Source organism: Ceratotherium simum, chromosome 17 (assembly GCF_057802395.1).
Source record: "Ceratotherium simum simum isolate JZ-2026a chromosome 17, ASM5780239v1, whole genome shotgun sequence".
Taxonomy (NCBI): domain Eukaryota; kingdom Metazoa; phylum Chordata; class Mammalia; order Perissodactyla; family Rhinocerotidae; genus Ceratotherium; species Ceratotherium simum.
In genome coordinates, this window is record NC_141916.1 from 48,314,071 (window position 1) to 48,329,729 (window position 15,659).

A 15,659-nucleotide genomic window follows, 5' to 3' on the forward strand; every position below is an offset into this window, starting at 1 on the left:
AGAAAGCGCTTGGGCTCTGAGCAAGGGACTCCCAGGTTTGAATCTTGGTTCCTCTATTTGTCAGCTGCATGCCCTTTAGGCAAACTATTTTTTCTCTTTGAGCCTTAGTTCAAGTCTTAGTTAAATATTCTTTTGTGTCAAACAAGATACTGCCACAGACTTGGCAGGGCTGTTATGAGGATTAAGTGAGATGATGTGAACAAGCACCAAGCCCATGTCTGCTATAATACACGTTCAATAGTCGGTACCCCTTGTGATTAGGATAATTATGAACAGACGTGTCTCAAAAAATCTGGAAACTATTTGCTTTGCTTCAATACTTTTGTATTTAAAGCACATGCATAAGTTTCATAAAGTCACATTCATCTGTATGGAATATTTATTTTTCCAGTTGACATCATTTATACGGACAGACATTTCTAGTTCACAGTTTCTCTGTCTCTCTTGTTCACAGTTGTATCTTCATCTTCTTTCTATGTGTTTCTTCCCTTCAGCATCTAAGCAGTTTCAAGTTTTTCCTGTCTTCTACACACACACACACACATACTCGAGTGCAAGCACATGCGCGCACCCACACGCACACACTTGGACACGCACATCGACACCCTTGTTTTCATCTTCCCCTCCAGGTACTGCTCGTGTTTCTCTCTTCCCACGGTAGCCAAACTTCTTCAAGGAGCTGTCCAACCCTGTTATGGCCACTTCCCTCCCCTTCCACTCCTCAGGGCCCTTCATCCTGCTCTCCACTCCAACCCTTCTCCAAACTACTTTTGCTGAGTCACCTCCCTGTTGTTAAACCCAAAGGGCAATGGTCAGTACTTGGGGACTTGCCTGCCCTCTCAACATCTTTCATCACCAGTATAATCAGTACCCCTTTCCCCTTATAACATTCCACGGCTTTTGAGATTCCTACTTCTCCTGGTTTTCTTTCCATCTCTCTGCTCTTTCTTCCTCTCCAACCCTTCAATAGTAAGGCTCCCCAGGACTCTCACTAGTCTTTCTTCCTGGATAATATCATCTACTCCCAGGGCTTCAATCAGCTTGTCCATGCTAAATCTACTCCAGCCAGGCATTTCTTCTCAACTCCAGAACCTCCAGTTATCTCCTAGACGCCTCCTCTTGCACGTCATACAGGCACCGCGCATTTAACGTGTCTAATATAAGTCTTTACAATCCACACGGTATTTCCTAGTTCAGTAAACGCCCAGTTGATTGGGCCAGAAACATGGGAGTCATTCTTAACTCTCCTCTCCCTCTCATCCAACATCTAATCAGTCACCAAGGCTTACAGATTCTGCCTTCTAAATATTCCTAGAATCGTCCTCTTCTTAGTTCAAGTTACCACCACTGTTCTTAGATACCAGCCAAACCGACTTCCCACATCTGCTTTTCACCTCTGCACCTTGTCATGCCAATCTGCTTAAAATCTCAGAGTCTTCTACCTGTCTTTAAAATAACATTTAAAGCCCCAAACCTGATGTGTAAGACCCTGTATAATCTACTGCAGAAATAATAACTGACTCAAGAAACAGTCATACATAAAGCTACAGTGTCTTCCCTTATACTTACATCCTCTAAGTTTGCCTAGCAAGTCCCATATTGGGGGGGGGGGTGCTTGGGCATTTCCAGTTTTTACAATTATAAATAGAATTGCTAATGGCATCTTTTTTTCCCCCCATTAGATTGTTTCCTTGGAATATCTTCTTAAAATGGTATTATCAGTGAAAGGGTATGGTTAGTTTTAAAGTCTACATTGCTTGTTCTCCAGAAGGCTGGGGCCAAAGCATTGCGTCATTTACAACGCTACCCAGAGCCTCTCCCCCGAGGTTCACAATGTTTAACTTCTCGAGTTCAGCAGGTTTAAAGCAGAATCCTAACATTGTTAAAATTTGCATTTTTCAGGCGATGATTTACTACGTACATAGCCTCATATGAAGATTATCTGAAGTAACACATTCTTAAATTTGCAAACTGTTCTCTTCTCTCTTTCTCTCTCTTCTGTTTTTATTCAGAGATTTTAGTTTCCTTCTGACCAATTCTTAACAAAAAAATGAAAGCATGCATGGTGTGGGAGGGATACTTTACAGATTTGTCAGAAAATTCTCTCTGCTGGGTCCTTTCTGCCTGTGATAGGTTCAGGATGAAGTCCTGGGTCTCAGTCCCTTCAGTTTCATCATGAATTCAACAGTGAAAACACCAATGCAGTCACAGGCCTAGGGGGATCCCACTGGAGGCCATAATAGGCCCAGTCCTGTCATGGGACTGCCTGGCTTTCTAACTCGGCTCCATCTTATTTTCCAAGCATTCCATTCAATCCATTTTTGTAGGCTGATTTAATTACAAATCTTTTTATTTAATATGAAGTGCCTTCTGTGACCATAAAAATAAACTAGTCTTTTACTTAGGAACAAATATTTGAAATTTAGCTTGATATCTATGTCTTAGACACAGAGATCCTGAGAAAAAGGGAGCAGGTTGTGGGAAAATTCGAATATTCTATTTAAGACAAGAATAAGTCAGTTAGAAAGAGATATAGTAAGACAATTTGCCTTTAGCTGGATACAGAACATAGGGTAAGATAAACAAAAGAATAAGCTCATGAGAAAATAAAAGTACGTACTTTATCAAACGGCACGCTGTACGTTTTACGTGATATAATACCCCTCTGTATGGCAGAGGGATTAGTTGTCACCACCATTTCACAAACGGGACAAGTGAAGTGCTAGGAAATTAAATAAGTTTCCTGTAATTGACGTATCTAAGCATTTCGCTGATGTGTGATACACATTTTTTGTTTGCTTTGCTCAAGGCCACAGTAAGAGAAGAAAGGGCCAACTCTGAGTGTCTTCAGTCAGGGTCATGTCTGCTGCAACTCCCACACTTCAGGGCTACAGTCTCCCTCTGTGATCCATACTCTGACTCTGCAACTCAATTCTACAACAGCCAGTTGACACAGCCATTCAATCCAGCAAACCATCTAACATTGCGTAATAGAAATTAACAGGCAAATTGGTCCAAGGAACTGTAGGAAGATAAAGACCAGTATTTTCAGCTTAATCTTGAAAGGGAATTTTACTATATTTGAAGGGCACAAGCAAAGCTTATTTCCAAAGGCAAAGATTCTGGTGGGCTGGAAAGGAAAGAAATAATTTGTAACATCACACTCTGGTATACTAAAAGACTGATTTACTTAGTAAATCCCCAATACCAAATTGCTGAATTGAAGGAACTTTAAAAATATGTTTGTTTTCCTTTTTTCTGTTTTTTAGCATTGATAGAAAGTCTAACATGAATTAAATTGATAATAACTGTTTTTTTTTTATTGTTCATATAAATAATGGTTACAAAAATCCATTCCACCTGCATGTCTTGCAATGGATAAGTCTAAGAGTTAACATCAGTGCTAACTTGTCTATTCCTTCCTATTAATGTGTTTTCTCAGAGTCTCAAAGTGGTCAAGTAATCAAATACTCCTTTGAATTTAAATCATCCCAGACCATTTAACGTGGTAACTATCTAGTGCTCAAGGACTAGGTAAAATTATCCTGTCTGGGTGAGGTTTTCTAAAATTGAGATTCCTCTATATTTATTCTTTAGCTTTGCAAATGCTATAAATTTGTCATCTTGTTGTATCCTCTGATTGGAAGAATATTTCAAAGAAAATATCCCATTTATCTTTAGCCTTGAAATCTTCTGTTTGGAGATGTTATAGTTATTTAAAGCACATTCTGAATGTTCCTTGCTTCATTCTAGTGGTTGAAAATGGAGGACCCTTGTCCTGGAAGTGGACAAAATAAGGGTAGTTTGTTAAATTGGTTGAAGAATGTGGAGTTCAGAGAGGCTGCTGTATTTGGACCTAAGGTATATTAATACTTCAGGTAAGTATAATTCATCGAGTTCTGTTCTCTCTTCTCTGCATCCAAGATGAGTTGTGTTAAGGAACGTTATTTCCACGTACAGAGAGCATAACTCTGGATGAGGCCAGGCAGGAAACGAGGCCGGAGGAAGCTATAAACACGCATTCATAGTGACGGGGCAACCAGCTATGTTTGTTATATTCCATCAGCCCCAGGACTGGTGAGACGCTGCTGCTAATTCTTCTTAGGCAGCAAAAAAGATTCAAGGAAAGACAGGAAAAAATTGGGTGAAGTGTAAGTTTTACAAGGGATATAGGTTGAAGGAGATCAAAGTATTTATTTACTGTGTGTAGGGTAGGAGGTTACTGCTTACTAGAAGCTGAACACTGTTTCAGTGGTTGAAGTTGGGCTGAACTCTTAAGAATTGAAGGGAGCTTAGGAGCCAAATGGTGAAAAGCCCATTTTATGGATGAGGAAAATAAGGGCAAATGAAGTGATGTGATCTGCGGAAGGGCCACGTGTAGGACCCGGCCTCAGGAAATCAACCACACCGAATGCTAAGCAGAAAGCCCATGTCAGAAGAAGCGGTGGCAACTGTTACATCTGAGAGATAGGAAAGATTTTCTATGTATACCTTGTCTCTGCCTAAGGAGAACGCAAGCAGGTCTATCACGCCTGTATTACCTTGCTGCGTGGCTGCTTCATGAGAAGGGTCTTCTCAACTCCTTCTTAGTTCTGTCTTTCAAACACTCTGACAATACTCCTTTGTTTTGTGATGTTTTCTTGTAGATAAGGGCAGGTATCACCTTGAAATTCTGTCCATGGCTTTTTAGTTGATGCCTTAATTAAATTACCTACAGTATAAATTTATCTATATTCCCAGCTCAACGTAACGGGGATGATGCTCATATTATTTCCAGCTCTGGCCTGGCTCTTGCCTCAAATTTCCAACTGCAGAACAGGACATGTCTTCCTGGATGTCCTGGCATTGCTTGGCCAAAATGAACTCTTACCACTACTTCCAAATCAGCTCCCCATTTTAGCTAACCACTCTGTGCCTGAAGTATTATTATTTTGGTCTCATTGATCCAGCTCTGGACTTCAATGTCTCCCGTTAAGACTGTAGCAATAGCATTCTAACTAGCTTTCCTGCTTTTAGTGACCCAACGAGTCCACCTTACACACTGATGGCAAATGTCTGTTCCAAAGGGAAAGCTCCAATCATATCATTCTCCTGATCAAAACCTTTCAGTGGTTTCCCATTACCTGCAAAATAAAATCCAAACTTCTTAAGAAGTCAAGCCTAGGTTAAGAAGTTGGGTCATAATTCAATCAATATTTATCGAGTGCTAACTGGATGCCATGCACTGTGCTCGATGCTGGAGACATGGCAGCTTAACAGGACACAACCCCTGCCCACAGTGAACTCCCTACTCTAGGAGAGGGATGCGGAACAGAAAACAATCACATATAACATAGTGTGTGTATGTCAGGGGCCATGAAAGAATTAGGGAATGCTCTGGGATACAAGAGGAACAGCACCTAATCCAGACTGCGGCAGGGAGAGGTGGAGGAAAGGAAGGCAGGGCAGAATCAGGGAAGTAGGGATGGGAGTCAGGGAAAGCTTTCTTGGAGGAAGGAGCAGAACTTGAAATATGAAGAGGCAATTAGACAAGTGTGGGAGGGGTGGTGAGTGACGATAAATAGTGTTTCAAAGGGAGGACCTAGGCTGTGTGGCCTTATCTCTGAACTCCTCCTCCACACAAACTGGCCTACACCTCCTCCTGACACCTTTCCTTACCTCCCTCTTGCTCACTTTCAAAGCTTTCAAAGTGCGGCTCCATTACCAGACCCTTGAGCTTTGTTTGACAATCCAGCTAGAAATTGCCGCTCCTATCCCTCAAATCTCTTGGCCCATACTTCTGTAGCTCTGGCATGTTGATGCTCAGGGAATACTCATGGAATGAATTTCTACTGCCCCCACCTAACTGTGGTCCACAGCATCTCATGTCTGGATTAGTGCAGCAGCCTTAGCTGGCCTTCCAGCCTCCTGCCTCTTCCATTCAACAGGTGGGCTCTCTCACTGTCACCCAAATATACTAGGCCAATGCTGCTCCAATTACCAGAATGTTCTCCTTCTCTTCTCCACCTACTCAATTCCACCCATCCTTCATGTTCCAGACCAACTCCATTCCTTCTTCCCTGAGACCCATCCTACTCCGCTCTCTCCCTTCTCCAGCTTCCTTTTGCCTTTAGGGTCAATGCAGTCCTGTCTCTCTAACTGGACAGCAGTACCCTGTCCAGTTTTCCACGTGGCCCAGCCTGGCACAGACTTGACAAAGTGGCAAGGAACTACTGACAGCCTTTTGCATATCCTTACTTGCAGCTTTTAGCAGAGAGAACCTAGTTTCATAATGAAGTTGAGAGGTCACCGGAGAGAAAAATAAATCAGCAATAAAAAGGAGCACCCAAGACACGATGAGGGGGGAATTTACAAAGACTTGGGGAGGAATGCTTGCCCAAGGTCTAAGTCAAATCAAGTCAAAACACATCACTGTGCTTTCCTCTGTTTGCCTCACATGAATAGTTTCTCTGGAACCCTAACGAGCTAGCGTTCTTTTCCTCCAGATAGGTAACTTGGCCTCTTTGAGTATAATATCTTTGAGTTTCCACTGGAACAGAAAGGGGAAGTATTTTTGCATTAAATTAAAAGGAACTATTTAGGTTCCTTTTAGGTTAGTTTTATTTATTCATATGGTTGTTTTACAGTTTTCTCATTCTGAGACCACAGAAAGAATCAATGATTTGAGACAAAATGTTTCAGGTATGTTTGTGTCCCTTATAAAACCTTAAAAACAATCTGTTTTTCAGAGATATAAGCTCTCAAGTTTCAATAACATCTATACTTCTGGGGGAAACTTCCCCTTTATCATTTCCTCATATAAACGGTCTGCTGCAGTTGGGAAAAGCAGGGGAGGTACTGTTCTATAACCTAATCTCACCCCCTGTGATGAGGGACGTTTCCTCATGACGGTTAGTTTATTAACTTCTGGCAGGCCTCCAGGAGTAAATAAGGGTTGAACGTAGTTGGAGACTATGCCAAGACCTTTTGCAGGATCTTTACCCTCTGTCAAGAAGAAAAGGGTCTCCACTAGACAAATTACATCCAAGTTGGGGGCCGCAATGAGACATGATAGAAGGAGGGCCCACTGGTACTTGAATAACTAGCCTCTCAAGAGGAATAAACCTGACACCAAAGTTCCCCTTTGACATACGGAGTTCCCAAATTGATATCTTCTAAATATGCATCAAGTTTAAGAAACGAAATTGGAAAGTATACTTGAAGTCTTATCTACCTCAGCAACACACTTGGCAGGTACAAAACACTCCTTACGGAATTGAATCTTCCCATGTGGTCTTGGGAACCCTTATTTTGACAAATCTTCCTAGTTAGATGGGCCTGAGGAAACTCCACTTGTGTCTTTCAGGATTTCTACAAGCTACACGACGCATTACTTCAAAAAATTCAGTACTTCCAAAGGAAATCCCCTGAAGCCCCTTGAATTGATTTCTAAACTTGCCTTGGCCACTAGCATCTCCACCCTTCCCAGTCTTGATCTCCTGTTCCCTCGTTTCCACTCTCCTTACTCCTCCATCTTCCTCAGCGGTGCTCATCCACCTTCTCTCCTGTCTTTGTTTTTCACTGAGCAGTTCACAGCCTCCACTCATCTCAAGTATCTCTTTTAAAAGTCTTCAGAATCAGGAGCAAGGTAGAGTGAAAGGACCAGATGGCATTTTCTTCTTTATTCTGCGGCACAAACTAGATCCTCTAAGTTCCTGTGTCTGTAGGTCCTAACTGGGTTCCTTCTCCTAACGCTAAAAAGTTTCCCCTTGATCTGGAAATTCTTCCTCTTCTTCCCTCAAACCGGCTTCTATCAGCAGGATCTTTCCTCTACTGAACTGGGTCACTGTCCTCGGGCTCATGGTGACCTACCATGGAGATTTCTTGGCAGAACGAGTGGTGGCAAAAACCAACCCCCGGCTAATAGATTTTCCAGGCTGAGCGTATGGTAAGAGTCCAGACTCACCTGAATGAGGAGATCGATAGCGAAAGTCTTCTTTGGTCAGCAGCAGGAGAGCTTTGCCATTCATTTCAAACGTGTTGCTGTCAATCGGCCTTAAAGAAAACTCATTTTCAGCCCACTTGAGCCACTGGGCTACGTCATCCCTGCTCCAGTAAATTGGCTGCAAGCCTGTAGGAGAGAGAGTGAGGCAGAAAGATAGAGAGAGAGAGAAAAAGGCCTTGTCAGTTAAACAGTTGGAATAAAGGGAAAAGACTTCTGAATGGTTAACAAAATTGAGTCTCCATGTCCGAAGAGCCCTTACGTTCAACTCTGAAACTCGGGTTAAAAGTCAACCTGCAGGGGCCAGACCGGTGGCGTAGCAGTTAAGTGTGTGCGCTCCGCTTCAGTGGCCAGAAAGTTTGCAGGTTTGGATCCCAGGTGTGGACTGACGCACAGCTTGTCGAGCCATGCTGTGGCGGCGTCTCATATAAAGTAGAGGAAGATGGGCATGCATGTTAGCCCAGGGTCAGTCTTCCTCAGCAAAAAAGAGGAGGATTGGCAACAGATGTTAGCTCAGGGCTAATCTTCCTCACAAAAAAAAAAACAACCCCAAAAAACTCAAGCTTCATAAGAGCCAAAATGTGCTATCAAATGAACTTTTTATTCAGAGGCAAAATGAGAAAAAAAATCCTTTTTTATGTCTTTACGGGACTGGAGGTCTTAGAACCCTGCCCCTTGTTGCCTAGCTCCAGGGGCTGGCTTGATGCCAGGTTTGTCCTAAAGGTGCAGCTCTGTGGTGGCCGGAAGCATCTAAGGGGGCTCAGGGTCATGACAAATGTCAATGTGCTTTGGAGGGGACCTTAGAGTCAGAGCTGATCTGATTGTAGCCCAGTGTCCTTTTGAAGTGAGAATGTTCCAGAGCTAGGCTTGACCTTCCAGAGCTGCCAAATAATGAAGTATTCCCTGAAACTTCTTCCAGGAAGAGCCATTCACTCAGCCTCTGGGAAAGTATCAGGCTAGCCTCTGGGAATGAGAGGGCAAGGTAAGGATAAAAGGTCTTTTGCCCTTTTTTCTACTTGCTCATGTTAGAACTTCCAGGTAGGGGTGGTACTTGGACTCTGAGTAGGACAGAAGTAGGCCAAAGGGAGGGCTGAAGCTGAGGCTGAGAGGGTGGCTCAGGCTGGATCTCTGTCTGGAAGCCTGACTGTGAGTCTATATTTTTACTTTATTTGGCTGTTGTGGGAAATCTTTGATATATCATTCCAAATGGTTTAGAACAGTGGTTCTCCAAGTGTGATCTGGGGACCCCTCAGAGTTCCCAAGACCTTTTCAGGGTGTCTATGAAGTTAAAACTCTTTCTATAACAATATTAAGAAGTTACTTGCCTTTTTTCACTCTCATTCTTTTGTGAGTGTACAGTGGAATTTTCTAGAGGCTACACAACAAGTGATATTGCAGCAGGTACGAGAATCCAGCCACCTTTGATGAAGCTAGACATTAAAGAGACTTGCAAAAATGTAAAACAATGCCACTCTTCTCACTAATTTGTTTTTTGTTTTGGAAAATATATTCATAAATATATATTTATGCTAACATATGCTTGGCTTATTATTTTTCAGTAAGTTAACAAGTATTTTTTAAATTCTCAGTTTTAATTTGCAGTATGGTAAACACAGATAGATATAACCCATATGAGCAAAGCTCTCTGGGGTCTCCAATAATTTTTAAGAATCGAAAAGAGTCCTGAGATCATGATGTTTGAGAACCGATGGGTTAGAAGAAACTAGATGCTCAATAGAGCTTTACTCTCTAAAATCGTATGGTATGAATTAATAGTTCAAATACAATGGAATTACTGTTGGCTAAGAGGAACTTCAGTCTCTATTTAGTTATTCAAACCTGCTAAGGAGACTCCATGAGTGTGTTATAAAAGTGTCCTTCAGTTTGATCCTGAAAAGAATCTCCTTTCATCCTTAAATCAAGTATGACAAAGAACTGTCTGGTCTACTTGATGGGCTGTTCTTCTTCCCTGGTGGACTGGGGAAAGAATGGCTCAGATCCCTTGGAGAAGGTCCAGGGCCTCTGGGCATGACTGTTGGCTCTGTCTTCCAGGTGGCTCCTTTGCAAAGTCTAGTTTTAAATAATGGTTGCTGGCTTCCTTGGTCTCTATGGAAGTCCCTTAGAAACTGGTCCATCATGCAGGGCACCAATAAAGAACTATGGGCATTGGAATAATTAAAGATGGGCATGTAAGTGTTTTTTTCCTTGGTGTTTAAGTTTTATGGTTTTCTTTTCATACCGAAAAAAAGTGGCATTATAAAATAATAATGTAGTATGTTACTACTCTATGATCTTTAGAATAAAAAATGACCACTAAAAAATTCAAGGTTTTGTTCTTGACTCTTGACTAGGCCAAGAAGCACTGCCATTAAAAATGGTCCTTGGATGCAGGAGGTGCCCCAACTCTTTTCAGTGACCTTGAAAATGAATATCTGGAATCACAGTGAGGTGGGAGTGGGCGTGAGAATGGCTCAGCAAAATCTCGACTTTTGAACTGGTAAAAAATCTTAAAGTTGACTTCCCATTGTCAATGGTGTAACCATCGAACAGGAACAGCATAGTGTGTTGTGATTAGGGACTTTTCCCTCCCTCTCCTTCACACGTGGAGTATGAGTACTCCCAGCTGTTAGGGGACAAACTCGAGGTTCCAGTCAAGCTTGGCCTAGGAAAGCACCTGGTGGTCAGAGGGCCACAGAGCAGAAGACGCTCAGTCAGAAACAGGAAAAAGTCTGGGGCAGCTTAGTGGAAGTGCGAGCGCTGCAGCAGATGCAGAACTGAATCCCACTCGGGAGGGGAAATGAGAGTAAAATGCTGAAGTTTCTGCAGAGGATTCACTGAAACGAAGGGAGGCGGGTGAGAAGGGGGTGGGGGATGCAAGTAGTAATTTGAGCTTCTTTATATTCTATGGAAGAAAATACTCATGAGTAATCTTTTCCCTAAATACAAGAAGAGTCACACACTCCAAACAGCCCTGCTGGTTAAGAACAACAGTTTCTCTTTTCACTTCCCATTACTCTCTCCCACAGGCCAGCCCCTGAAGCAAGCAGAGCCACTGGGCGGAAACCCCCTCACCAGGAACCGAGGTGAATGTTCTGGGCTTGTGTGCAAAAGGGACCCAGCGAGTTACAGTCAGTCCAGGGAATAACATGGCAATCCTAGCAGTTTTACAAAAGTGACCCCGACAGAGCAAGCTGCCAGCTTGAGGACACTCAACAAATTTATCAGAGCCACTACTCTTCCGTGAGCATAAAGAGAGAAGGTGACACGTTCACTGAGCTGGAAAGAGGGTTGATAAATTTTGGTGTTCAAAGTCAAGTCCCATTGCTATTTCCTTTTTAATTCAATAGGATAAAAAGGTTGTGGTGTAACCAATTCTAATTGAGGAAAAAGAAGTCCCCTTTCTTCAACCCAAAGGGCCCTAAGCCCTGGGTGTTAGTGTCTAAGCGGAATACAGCCTTGGACCCAAAGGCAACTCTGGTCTTATCAGGACCATTTAATTCACTTAATAGTCATTTACTAAGCACTTCTATCATCTAGCACTATTCTAAGCACTTTACACACATTAGTTCATTTAACTGCACGCTCACAGCAACCCTATGAGATAGGGTTTCAGATTAGGGAACCCGAGGCCCAGTGAGTTTAAGGGATTTGCCCAAGATCATACCGCCAGAGGAGCTGAGATTCGAACCCAGACAGTCTGGTTTCAGAGTCTGTGCTCTTATCCATCACATTATGCTTACCCATGCATTTTCCATCCAGATTCAGAATTGAGATTCACTTTCAACATTTATTAGGGATTCAGAAAAGACTGAGTGAAGTGAATCCTCCTCATCCAAGACTTGGATTCTGGAGGCTTTCTCAAGTTATCAACAGCCTAAAAATAGAGCAAAAAAATCTGTAGATCCCTGTAGGTCTAGAAATAGATTTATAAATGGGAAGAGGAGGGAGATGTAGGAGGGACTCTGCTTTGAAAGCATCCAGGAATAAAGCAGCCTTCACTGGCTACTTGCTCATAGACACGCACTGCTCATAACACTGGTCTTGAGACTTCACAGCTCACAGCTGCTTGTCTAACAGCAGCTGCATGTGCAGGATGAGGGAGGGACATATACAGCTCATTTTACAGTTATCTCTTGCAACTTTAACTCAACAGAGGTGAAGAATATAGATGTTAATGATCGCTAGTAAAAAGAAAAGAGAAACCATTATTCTGCATCTACGTTTTGCTACTCCCTGTGCACAAAACAAAAACAAGCCTGTGAGAGCCATAATAAGACTTTATTTTTGGTGAGGAAGATTGGCCCTGAGCTAACATCTGTTGCCAATCCTCCTCTTTTTGCTTGAGGAAGATTGTCACTGAGCTAACATCTGTGCCAGTCTTCCTCTACTTTATATATGGCATGCTGCTGCAGCATGGGTTGATGAGCGGTGTCTAAGTCCGTGCTCGGGATCTGAAGCTGCGAACCGCGGGCCACGGAACCAGAGCACACAAACCCAACCACTATGCCACCAAGCCAGCCCCAAGACTCCTATTTTTAATGCCAATTAATTTCAGAGCATATTTGAGAAGAATTTTGTACAGAAGAAATGAATTGCTATGATTAAGAAAATAACTAAAAATTCCAATGTACTTTTCCCCCAAGTGGGTCAAGTTGAGTTCATGGTGCCAGACCCTTCAATTGCACATCCAGGCCCTTAAACTTCCTTCTAATATTTCTTCGATTCCACGTTCAAAGGAGCAGCCACATTCATCAGTACATTCTTAGCCTCATTTCAGACTTTCTGAGTTATGTTTAAACTAATGATGAAAAGCATGCTGGGAGTCAGGAGCCAGGATTTTACTTCCAAATCTGCCATTTATTAACGTGTGATTCTGGGCAGGCCACTCAATTTCTCTTTGGCTCAGTGACTTCATCTGTAAAATGAGGGGCTTAGAGCATGTGATCTCTATTCCCTTCTGGGTTTAATGCAATCAATATGCTCTCATTTAATTTGAATCCTAAAAACCAAAGAATACAAGTAGCCAGGATCTTTTCTCTACAGAACTACTCCATGCTCACGACAACGACCCTGAGATTTTGTAACTTCCTAAAGGACCTTCTGAATCACAGAAAGCAGATTAAATTACTTTAAATAGAGTTTAGCGCTTAAGAGTGTTTATTATATTCTAATTCTTGGAAAAGTTATAACCCCGCTGTGGCAATAATAAACATAACATTTTGACAAAGTGCTTTCACACGTATTACTTCACATAATTCTCACGAAAGCCCTGCAAAATCAGTCATATTCTCATTTCAGTTGAACAGATGAGGAAATAGGGGGCTCAGAGTCATTAGATGATTTAACGGGTTTGAACAATACTCAGTTCGAGTTCTTTTGCTATAGAACACTTTCATCAAAAATCCCCTTTGTCCCAAACTTTCTGTTTAAACAGGAATTTGCTAAGATTCTATGGCTTAGAGGACAGAATCATAAACTGTGAAAGACAGAAGACACCACAGAGACTATCTAGTCCAACCCCCACCCCATCTTAGTCATTAGGAAACTGAAGCTGGGAAAAGTTAAGAGACTGAACCACGACCAAGCTGCCCCAGGTTCCCTGCCTCTTCCCGACATCCCATGTTGTCTCATAACCTGACTTGATGACACACAACAATTCCGTAACCTTGATGTCAGTGAGGACAGTTATCACTTCCTCGCTTAGTCATCCTGCCTTCAGACTAAACGTCCTTAATTGGTCCAAACACAAGGTCTGTAGTGCAGTGTTCAGAACCTCACCAACCCGCCTGCCTCCTCTGGAGGGAGATCCTATTTGGCTCCCATTCCTAAACACAGTTCCAGAAGCATGATTAGAACCTTTCTTTCTCTGGACAATATACTTCTATCGATAACGACAGCTAACAATTATTGAGCACTGACACTGAATCTTCACTACAACAGTGATTATTCTTATTTGTAGATGAGAAAACTGCAGCACACATCAATGCAAATGGTGGTGCTAGGATTGAAACCCAGGTGGTCGGGGTCCACAGTCCCAACTCTGAACACCCCACGATATTGCTTCTCAAGTGGCCTAATCATAGCAGCAAACCCACTTACTGCATGCCAGGCACTATTCTAAATGCTTTCTGCACCATCCCCAAGGCAACCCCGTACAGTACAAACATTCACTCTCCCTGTTTACAGAGGAGAAACCCAGAGCACAGGGAAGTTGAGTGACTCAGCCCATGGGAGAGCCAACATTGGGACCCAGCTGGTCTAGGCCAAAGTCCATATTTATTAACCACCTGCCTCTCTGTCTAAGCTTATTTGGTGTTTTCACAGGACATCAAATTAAATTCATGATTTAAAAAAAAAGAGAGAGAAAAGTTCCAGCGAGTGTGTGAACTTTCACAGCGGTTAAGCTTGCAGGCACTGAGCACTAGCACGGAAACGCCATTTCCCAGCTGTGTGACCTCGGACAAGTTACTTAACCTCTCTGTGTCCCACTTGCCTCAACCGGAAAATGGGGACAGCTTTCAATCTGTGAAGTAAGTACCACTGAATCACAGATGGCGTGCTTATCAAATTGGCAGATGACATCGAGCTAGTATAGAGTAAGATTATACAAATGATGATGATATAAAACACACAGGACAGACAGTATCTGTCACAGAGCAAGAATTTAATAAATATTAGCTATTGTTTTTCTACTATTGTTATTACCATTATTGTTTTTACAATTACCCTACCCTGCACATATATAGCTGGTGTTTGGAACCCAGCTACAAGAACGTATGTTAATCAATATTAGATTCCATCTTGTGATTTTTCACCATCATTCCAGCCTGCTGCAGTCTCTCCAGACTTGGATCTATTTCTAGTATCATCTATACTTTGCAGCTTCATGTCATCTGCAGCTTTGATAAGCATCTATCACCTCAACAGGTTCTGACAAAGTGCTGATTAGCTGAGGGCTGAGATGAGAGCACTCTGGTGACACACCAGCTACTTCCTTTCAGATGGATACTGATCAAGTTATTGGCTCCTTTTGGGTACAAGCGTTCAATTATCAACCCATCTAAATACTCTGGTATTTGGACTACATTTTCCAAATTCAGCCATGAAGGCACCATCTGAAGTTCAAATAATATGTTTTCCTGATGTCCAGAAACATAGTAACCACAAAATTTACAACAACCTTATCGAGGAGGGTGAAGAGGAAGAAAAGGAGCAAGCACTTGGTTCCCGAGGGGTAAATTTTCTCTAAGTGCTTATAACATATATGTTTGAAAATCTGTCCTGAATTTCATCCAGAAGTTGTATCAGGTTAGTTGTTTTTAGTCTGTATACTCTCTTTTTTCCTTTTCTTCTGAATATGAGGTAAACAGTGGTTCAGATTGTTTCTTTTAGTACCTCTTCCATTTCCCAGAACCCTTAGGGATCACTGTCAGTGGCCTCTTTTTCACTCCTGTAAGTTCCTCTACTCTGAGATGTCATTTGTCTGGGCTAAGAGCCTTGAATTTATTTAGAACAACTTAGATTCGCTTTTACAATCAATTCACCCATCTTGGGCTCAATTCCCTCATGTCAATGTTTGCAGTACCTGTTTCAGTCTGACGATCATCCTCCTTGATGGAAGAGAGGGAAGAAAGAGAGAAGCTGAAGTTTCGTTTTTTCCTTGACATTTGTTAATGTC

At 42.3% G+C, this 15,659-nt stretch overlaps 1 protein-coding gene across 2 annotated transcripts in view; it reads right to left on the reverse strand.

The window, feature by feature from the left end:
- The window catches only part of ETV6 (ETS variant transcription factor 6), a 219,778-nt gene that overhangs the window by 41,983 nt on the left and 162,136 nt on the right, over positions 1 to 15,659 (reverse strand). For both annotated transcript variants that reach the window (XM_004435375.3, XM_087442736.1), the window contains exon 3: positions 7,946 to 8,110. In XM_004435375.3, the coding sequence (XP_004435432.1) occupies positions 7,946 to 8,110 (165 nt within the window). The remainder of the gene's footprint in view (positions 1 to 7,945; positions 8,111 to 15,659) is intronic.